Source organism: Psammomys obesus, unplaced genomic scaffold, assembly GCF_907164565.1.
Source record: "Psammomys obesus unplaced genomic scaffold, mPsaObe1.curated_primary_1811, whole genome shotgun sequence".
Taxonomy (NCBI): domain Eukaryota; kingdom Metazoa; phylum Chordata; class Mammalia; order Rodentia; family Muridae; genus Psammomys; species Psammomys obesus.
The window spans coordinates 4,413,645-4,422,807 of NW_026593947.1; the positions used below are offsets into that span (position 1 = coordinate 4,413,645).

The 9,163-nt window shown below is 54.7% G+C and overlaps 1 protein-coding gene and 1 long non-coding RNA gene across 2 annotated transcripts; one reads left to right on the plus strand and one right to left on the minus strand.

Annotated features, from left to right (window-relative positions):
- Positions 1-606: 606 nt before the first annotated feature.
- On the minus strand, positions 607-4,655 carry LOC129684422 (uncharacterized). The gene is made up of 3 exons (XR_008721324.1): positions 4,622-4,655; positions 3,039-3,159; positions 607-689 (listed from the first exon to the last, which is right to left on the minus strand). It is a non-coding gene; the product is annotated as an uncharacterized LOC129684422 (long non-coding RNA).
- On the plus strand, positions 3,648-5,120 carry Acta1 (actin alpha 1, skeletal muscle). The gene is made up of 5 exons (XM_055617573.1): positions 3,648-3,972; positions 4,108-4,269; positions 4,359-4,550; positions 4,643-4,824; positions 4,901-5,120. The coding sequence occupies exons 1-5, from the start codon at positions 3,654-3,656 to the stop codon at positions 5,042-5,044; spliced, it is 999 nt and encodes a 332-aa protein (XP_055473548.1). The 5' UTR covers positions 3,648-3,653; the 3' UTR covers positions 5,045-5,120.
- Positions 5,121-9,163: the final 4,043 nt, after the last annotated feature.

The following is a 9,163-nucleotide window of genomic DNA, read 5'->3' on the forward strand; positions in this document are numbered from 1 at the left end:
TTTGACTTCTGTTCTCAGTCAAAGGAGCCTTTCCAGGAGCCCGTCCTCATCTGTTAGGATGGCGGGTCCCATGTACAGAATGACCTTCATAAAAACAAGGCGGTTTGGTTTGGTTTTTCCTCCATAAGAGCCAGCCTCTGGGGCCAGCATACAGCTCAGCAGGTAAGCGCCGCAAGCCAGGCAGCCTGAATTCAATCCCCAGAATCTACATGAGAGAGTCAATGCCTTAAGGCTGACCCCTGACACCGTGCCCTCCCTGGAGAAGGTCCCGTGCAGTTCTGGTTCCAGACCTTCTGCAAGGGTTGAAAGGGTAGAGCTGAGCTGTGCTGCTGGCCGCTGGGGAAGCTCTACTATAAAAGAGGAGTGGGGGATTGTTACCTGTTAGCTGTCCTGTTTGCCCCTGGGTAGAAAGGTTGTGTAAGGACTACTAGAAGGTGAGGAGTAAAGGGACAAAGGAGAGATGAGGGTGAACACACCAGCAGGATGGTGTAAGTGCCCTGCCCACAAGCACTGGGAGACCAGCAGGAAGATGGTGGAGAGCCTAGCCAGGATCCCAGAGAAAGGACAGACAGTGCAGCTGAGGTTAGAGTCCATCTGCTCACCTGCCTGCTGCTGGGCCAGATGTGGTGCAGTGGTTCCTCGCAGCTCGAAGGCGCTTCCTCCTGGTGGACTCTGGGGAGCCGAGAACACTACAGTGGGATAAGCGAGAGTCCAGGTCATCTGGGATCTGAGGCAGTGCATACAACCTGAGCCTTCTGAGGCCCGGGGCATCAGCGCATTCCTTCCTACATCCGTGACCCCAATACAAGCATTCCCCAAAGCTGTACATACTACATGTTTGCTGCTTGCTTCTTCCTTAGCTTTGTCCTTACTCTAAGGCCCTGTGAGGCTGTGCAGCCCGGGTTTAGGGGAACACCGTGGGAGCCCGGAGGAGCCCCAGCGTTCCCCGGCCCTCGGAGGATCTGCACCTGTCCCAGCTGCTAAGTTCCACTCCAAATGTGAACAACTATTTTGGGAACGCTTAAGCCATCAGAAAAGTGAATGGCTCCGTGGTGGCTTGGCCCTGATGCACCCCTCAAAGCATGTCGCCTGTTTGGTCATAGAACACTTTCCTTGTGGTCCCTCTCCCTGCCCAAATTGAGACAGGCGCCAAGAGATGACCTGCGGTCACCCCCACCCCACCTTCCATAAGTAGCTCCTTCTAGAAACCCACAGGCAGATCCCATCCATCAGTGGTATAAATAGAACCCCCATGGGCCTGGCAGGTGGGGGCTCCAAGGTAGATGGAAGCAGCTGGCTGACAGGCATCAGTCTCTAAATATAAAGATGAGTCTGCCTGGGCGGAGCCGCTCCGGGGCTGCAGCCGAAGGTCTTGGTGCTCCTTAGAAGGGACACCAGTCACCCCCTCTCTCTGCCCCCGCCCCCTCTAGGTTCCAACAGTTGTGGGCACGAGCCTTCTTTCAGGGGAGGGGCACTTGGTGCCTCCAAGGGGGAAGGGTTATCCTTTGTCCCACCCAGCCATGCAGATGAGGGTCTGGAGTTAGGGACCCCCACTCTGACTCCTCCATTCGAGAGTGCACCTCGGGAATGCAAGGACATCTCTCATGCCCCAGCCTCATGTGCCACATGGCCCCCACGGCTCCTCTCACTACCTCCTCTATCGCCGCCAGTTGTCTGCCCTGTGACAGCTGCGCGCCCTGAACTGACTGACAGTGTGTGGAGGGGCTGGGAACGGGGGGGTGGGGGTGGTAATGTGGGTCAGATCTCTGGATTGGGGATCTTTGAAGTGGGAAGGAAAATGGAGTTCAAATGTGGGGCTTCTTTTCCATCCCTACCTGGAGCCATGACCCCTCCCAGCTCACCTGACCACACGTCCATCCCCTGGGCTTAAGCATCAGGGCCTGGTCGCATGAGTTAAGGACCCATAAATGGGTGCAGTGTGGCAGGAATCAGGACCTCCTCAGCGGCTCACGCGCCCAGGTGGGCAGAGCTGCGGAGACCTTTGAAACAGGTAAAACTTGGGAAGTGCAGAGCAGCGATCTGCGAAGCAGTGACCTTTGGCCCAGCCCAGCCCTTCAGCAAGCCTCGGAGCCAGTTGGGAGGGGCAGACAGCTGGGGACACTCTCCATTTACGGCCCGGTCCGGTCCTAGCTACCTGGGCTAGGGCCAGTCCTCTCCTTCTTTGGTCAGTGCGGGAGACCCGGGCGGGGACCCAGGCTGAGAACCAGCCGAAGGAAGGGACTCTAGTGCCCGACACCCAAATATGGCTTGGGAAGGGCAACAACATTCCTTCGGGGCGGTGTGGAGAGAGCTCCCGGGACTATATAAAAACCTGAGCTGGGGGCCAGGCTGTTACGCGGACGTGAAGCCTCACTTCCCTCCCTCGACACCCAGGGCCAGAGTCAGAGCAGCAGGTAGGGTGGAGGTGGGGAGGGGAGGGTGACTGAGGACCCAGGAGAGCAAGCTGTCCAGTCTTGGGCCTGTGTCTAGCACTGCGCTCTGCCCCAGAGGCAGACACCTTAAAGAAACTGGGCTCTGGAAATTTCTCCAAACTCATTTCCAGCCCACTTGGGCTGCTGACTAGGCATTTAGGATGTGTCTGAGCTCTCTCCTGTCCCTGGGAGCACTAAATCCAGGTCCTCCTGCAAGTGACCAAGCCAGTGTTCTCCTGCAGAGCCACACACCAGCCCCTGGTTGGTTGAGATTCCTCTCCCTGAAATACCTCCCCCCCTCTCCTTTCATCCCTTCCCTCCCACCCTTTCTCCACTGGGAATTAACCTGGGCCCTTATGATGCAAAATGTGGGTTGGCTTTCCCACAGAGCTACACCCCAGGACCTGGAAGACTAATTTGCAGATGTGTTGGGAGAAATTCGGCTTTGCTTTAGCCTTAGGGCAACCCCCTCTGAGGCCAAGACTTTTCTAAAGGGCAGCGAGGCCTAGCTGTCCTTCTCTGGAATAGGAGACAGGTGATGGGTTCCTTTTGGGTGGAACGCTGTGGGTGTTCAAATAGGCAACCCCGTGGTTGGGACAGTATTACCCTTCAAAGCCTGGGCAGAATCCTCGACCCTCTCACAGGACGGCGTGTGGGCAGGGCGCCTTAGCGTCGCTTCCGCAGATGAGATTGGAACAGCCCTAGTGCCGGCTGCGGGGTGTGAGGCCTGCAAGGGAAGGTAGAGGGTCTCAGGATGTCCCCTGCAGGCCTAGTTGGAGGACCTAGCGTGGTCGGTAGACTGCTTAGTTGAAGCACAGCCTTGAGCTGGGACAGCGTCCCCTGGCCCTAGGCAAGGGGCTAGGAAAAGTTTCTGGATCTCCGAAGGGAAGCCGGTTGGACAGAGCCTCACCCAAACCCCCGTCACACACACATAAACGCTCAACCCCGCCGCGGCCCTGTCCTTGCAGAAACCAGACAATCATGTGCGACGAAGACGAGACCACCGCCCTCGTGTGTGACAACGGCTCTGGCCTGGTGAAAGCCGGCTTCGCCGGGGATGACGCCCCCAGGGCTGTGTTCCCGTCCATCGTGGGGCGCCCCAGACACCAGGTCGGGCTGCTGGCAGAGAAGGGCGGGCTCCCTGCGGACAGCCCGCGTTCCCCCCCCCCTCCCGCCCCGGCCGAGGTAACAGGCGTCTGACGTCTCCACCCGCAGGGCGTCATGGTGGGTATGGGTCAGAAGGACTCCTACGTGGGCGACGAGGCGCAGAGCAAGCGAGGTATCCTGACCCTCAAGTACCCCATCGAGCACGGCATCATCACCAACTGGGACGACATGGAGAAGATCTGGCACCACACCTTCTACAACGAGCTGCGCGTGGCCCCCGAGGAGCACCCGACCCTGCTCACAGAGGCCCCCCTGAACCCCAAAGCTAACCGGGAGAAGATGACCCAAATCATGTTTGAGACCTTCAACGTGCCTGCCATGTACGTGGCCATCCAGGCCGTGCTGTCGCTCTACGCCTCCGGCCGTACCACCGGTAAGTGCGCACGCGCGGCCCACCCCGCCTGGTGCTGGGCCCCAAGAGCGCGTGCCGTGCCCCTCGGGTCCCCGACGGCCCCATCCCTGCGCTCGGCCGGTCCCCTCCGCTCACCGCCGCCCCTCCCCCGCGCAGGCATCGTGCTGGATTCTGGGGACGGTGTCACCCACAACGTGCCCATCTATGAGGGTTACGCCCTGCCGCACGCCATCATGCGTCTGGACCTGGCTGGTCGCGACCTCACCGACTACCTGATGAAGATCCTCACGGAGCGTGGCTATTCCTTCGTGACCACAGGTGCGTGCCCCCCCCCCCCCCGCGCTCGCCCAGGGCGCGCCGCCGGAAGGCCTTTCCCTGACGCCCCCCTGCTGCCTCCGCCCTCACAGCCGAGCGGGAGATCGTGCGCGACATCAAAGAGAAGCTGTGCTACGTGGCCCTGGACTTCGAGAACGAAATGGCCACCGCGGCCTCGTCCTCCTCGCTGGAGAAGAGCTACGAGCTGCCCGACGGGCAGGTCATCACCATCGGCAACGAGCGCTTCCGCTGCCCGGAGACGCTCTTCCAGCCCTCCTTCATCGGTGAGTCGGCCGGCTGTGCCGCCCTCCCCCACCCGCCGTGCCCCCAGCGCCCTGCCCCCGCCGCCGCTCACGCTGCTCTCCCCGGGCGCCAGGCATGGAGTCCGCGGGGATCCACGAGACCACCTACAACAGCATCATGAAGTGCGACATCGACATCCGGAAGGACCTGTACGCCAACAACGTCATGTCGGGGGGCACCACCATGTACCCCGGGATCGCCGACCGCATGCAGAAGGAGATCACGGCCCTGGCGCCCAGCACCATGAAGATCAAGGTGGCCGTCGCGCCCGGAGCGGGCGGGGGGCCGGGGCGGGGGGCGCGCGCGGCCGCCTGACACCCCTGTCTTGCAGATCATCGCTCCCCCGGAGCGCAAGTACTCCGTGTGGATCGGCGGCTCCATCCTGGCCTCGCTGTCCACCTTCCAGCAGATGTGGATCACCAAGCAGGAGTACGACGAGGCTGGCCCCTCCATCGTGCACCGCAAATGCTTCTAGGCGCCGCGGCGGGCGCCTGCGCTCTCTCCTCAGGACGACAGCCGTGCCGAGGTTGCGGGGTGTGGCCCCGGCCGCCGCCACCGCAGCCCGCACCCGTTTTTGACGTGTACATACCTTGACTCGTTTTACCTCATTTTGTTATTTTTCGAACAAAGCCCTGTGGAAGGAAATGGAAAACTTGAAGCATTAAAGCCAGCCGTTCTGTTTTGCTGCAATAAAGTGTGTGCTGTCTTTCTTGACGGGGGTGGTGGGTGAGCAGAAGGAAGGGCCGTCCCTCCCCTCCGGCCGTTTTTCACGGAGCTCCTTGGGAAACAAAACTAGGAAGTTAGGTAGGTCTTCTCGCCCAACCCCACGGTTTTTCCTTCTGGGTCACAGCTAGTCCCTACAGGGGCCCCAAGCGGCGTGGCTGCGCCCGGGCTGCGGGTGAGGCGTCTTCTGCCGCCTTCACATTGATGTTGAGGGGCGGGCACAGCGGGCGCTGGCCGTGGTGCTGCCCGAAGCGCCTCTCCATCTCGCCAGGGCTGGAAATCGGATCCTCAAGTCTAAAGGAAGACTTGTAGTCTGCGTATAATGAGAACTTTTAACAGTTGCCGCCTCTTCCAAGCTGGGAAAGCCTTCGCTTCCTTCCCATCAAATGCCAGTGGCTCAGAGAAGCGCTCTCCTTGTAGGGCCGTGGAGAAGCCAGCAGGGAGGGAGGACAGGAATGGATCTGGAGGCAGCTGCTGAAGGCAGCTGGCAAAGTCCAACGCTGGCAGCCAGGCTCGTGGAAGAAAACATAAACACAAGAACTCATTACCACTCAGCATTTCTAAAAACCCTGCCCTGTGCCTTGAGCATGTCAGGATAACACTCAACCACTGAGCTACATGCCAGCCACCACCAAACCTTTCAAAGCTACAAACCATGACAGTCTGAAATCCTATAGGAGAGAAAGGCCCTGTTGTTATCTATGTCTTAGACACGGTCTCATATGTAGTAGAGGCTGGCCTTGAACTCTCAGCCATCCTCCTGCCTCATCCTGTCTCTGGCTGGCATTCCACCGGTATCTCCAGATCCAACTTGCTGTTAAAAGTAGCTTACTATTCCTGTTCCCATCTCCTAGAGCACTGGCGCAAACAAAAGAGATGCCGAGTCAAGGAAGAAGCGAACTCACGTCCAAGCCTGTTTGCAGACAGGATGGATTATGTAGCTGTTACCCGTCACAAGGCTGGGCCTTTTCCCCACCTTTCCTTCCCAATGACAAGCTCCAGAACTTTCCAAGGCCCCAGGAACCGTTCAGAAGAACTGGCTTCTGAATAATGCTTCAGACTTTATTACCGTGAGCACGTGGTACCAGACTTACTGAAAACCGCCTGTTTGTTCTACCCAGCATGAAGGGAAGTTTAAGATGGGCCAATTTTAGCCTTATAGAGGAACTCAGGTGTTACTGATAATATTAAATACAAATAAGAATGCCTGACTTGCTAACACACAATGCTGTCTTTAATGTTGGACGTATCTGAGCAAACCTCATTCACGGCCTGAATCATTTGCACAGCAAATAGTCCAGGAAAACATCAGCATCCTCTAAGTTAGCTGCCATTTTAAGAATGTTTAAGCCACAGATTTAAGCACGATCATGGCAGAGCAATGACCCATTGCCCCTGCAGTGGTAATCAGCAAGCAGCCCAAGACGCTTTGATGCTGACAGGCGTTTGAACACACTCGAGAATCGAACTGTTTCCTTGAGCAGCAGTCAGCAGCTAAGAGCCAGCCTACCAGTGAAAGGGGACAAAAATCATGAACTGTGTAATTTCACTCAAGACATACCAGGCCTAAGTTATCTTTCTTCTCCTGATATTTCTCTGAAAAGAAGCAAGTGTCATACATTTTTTAGTGTTCTGCATCTTTTTATGTCCTTGGAGAAGGTTGTTGGCATCTGACAAATTGTGTTACAAATGAGGTCTGAAATTTTAGTGTACTGTTTCCTGTGGAAATGTCGAGCCGGTGAGAACAGAGCAAAAATCTAGAACACACAAACATTTGTGCAGCATGGGGAGAGAATCAACGATTTTCACCATTACCTGGTGCCTGCTGGAGTAAGAGCTATTTATTTATTTATTTATTTGTTTGTTTTGCTGTTGTTGTTGTTGAAAAGCTTCTCAGAGAATTAGCAAATGTGCCAGTCTTTAAATTTAGGGAATAAAGATAAGAGAAAAAAATTTATTCCCAGCGTGAAAACACCACACACACACACACACACACACACACACACACACACACGAAAAATAAAGGCAGCAGCAATTCAAAATCATCCTAGGCTATGCAGTGAGTCCTAGGTCAGCCTAGTCAATCTGAGACCCTGTATCAACACAAAACAACACAGTGCGGCACAGACTATGTCACGCTACACAGGCACACACAGAGAGAAAAGAAATACGCTGCAAGCTGTGTGTGTCAGTGTGCATTCAGATGACTGTTTCGCTCCCTTTGGGGCTGGGGCTTAGCAGTGAGAAGAAACGGCACCACTATTAAGAAACCCGCATGCAGGGGCTGGAAAGAGGTCTCAGTGGTTAAGAGCACTGGCTGCTCTTCCAGAGAGGACCTGGGTTCAAATCCCGGCACCACATGGCAGCTGACAACTCCAAGGTCGGATACCATTACACGCAGGCAAACACCAATGCACTTAAAATAAAGTGCAATAAAGAAAAAAGAAGAGAAACCCACATGTGGAAATTGCAGGCATGACAGCAGGGTCTGATGAGACGCAGTCGAGGCACTGCAGAGGATCCTGCAGAGGATCACAGAACAGCGATCGAAAACACGGCCCCTCGAGACTTTAAAAAAAGTGTCTGTCCCACCCTTGCTTCTGACGTGCTGCTCAACTCCTACCTGGTGATCAGGGTTTTTGTTTTGTTTTGTTGTTTTGTTTTGTTTTTCAAGACAGAGCTTCTCTGCGTAACCCTGGCTGTCCTGGACTCACCCTGTAGACCAGGCTGGCCTCAAACTCAGAGATCCTCCCGTCTCTGCCTCCTGAGTCCTGGGATTACAGGCGTGAGCCACTGCTTACTACTTTCAACTCCTACTTGGAGCCTGGGTAATTTTGCCCCAAATTCTATTTTTTTTTTTTTTATTGCTTCCAGTGAGTTTCTCTTTGCCAAAGACAGAGGATGACCTTGAACTTCTGATCATGTAGGACGAAGGGGTGCTCCAGCATGTCCACTTTATTGAGCACTGTGGGTGGAACCAGGGCTTGGCAGATGTTACGCCAGCACCCTACCAGCTGAGGCCCAAGCCCTGCTGCTGTGTTTCAAGCCAATGTCTTTTTCCTGGGCTAAACAGGAGTTTGCCAAGTCCCGAGGAGGACAAGCGCCAGCTGGGAGGCCAGGGGCCTGGAGCCCAGCAGTCTGAACCTAACATGTCCACAGACCATCTGAGCCATGAAAACAGAACAGAACAGAGGGCAACACGGACAAGGGAATTAGGTCAAAGTGATAAATCACCACAAAGCTTCTATGGGTAGCACAGGGCTGGGTTTGTTTTTTTATTTTTCCTGCTTTTTAGCTTCTCCTCATTCTTCTATGTTTCTTTCAACTTATTTTTTCAGAAAATATATGTTATGTTGGTATTGAACTAATAAATGGCACATTAGTATTAAAACAGTAAAGTGAAATGAAAACCAAATAACTAGGCAAAGAAAAAGGCCACACTATCTCAGCATGGCAGTGACTCATTTAGGTGGCAAGGATGGTGTGTTAGTCAGGGTTCTCTAAAGAAAGAGAACCAATGAGATGAATAGATAGATAGATAGATAGATAGATAGATAGATAGATAGATAGGCAGGCAGACAGATAGACAGTGTTTTCTATGAAATTTATCTGGGGACTTGCAAAGCCTCATGGCCTAACAGTGTGCAAACATTATTACCTTGTTACTTTATCTATGTCTTACAGCTCGGAGTCAGCTCTCTTTATTAAGATGGAACTGCTCATCACTATTCCTCAAGCCAACAGCTGCTGTCTTCCTAAACCAGCTGTGGATGCTTAGAACAGATCGCGACAGCCGGACTTGGTGGTTGTAAATGTTCCTATAAAAGGAACTTTTATTTGCCTGCTTTAGTTGTCTTGAAGGCTTACTGCC

What these genes read in the sequence shown, in the direction of transcription:
- Acta1 (XM_055617573.1), top strand. Translation starts at nt 3,654, where the DNA reads ATGGTGGGTATGGGTCAGAAGGACTCCTACGTGGGCGACGAGGCGCAG. An exon ending in CTATTCCTTCGTGACCACAG is followed by an intron (nt 4,270 to 4,358) that starts GTGCGTGCCCCC and finishes CCGCCCTCACAG; the next exon opens with CCGAGCGGGAGATCGTGCGC. An exon ending in CCAGCACCATGAAGATCAAG is followed by an intron (nt 4,825 to 4,900) that starts GTGGCCGTCGCG and finishes CCTGTCTTGCAG; the next exon opens with ATCATCGCTCCCCCGGAGCG.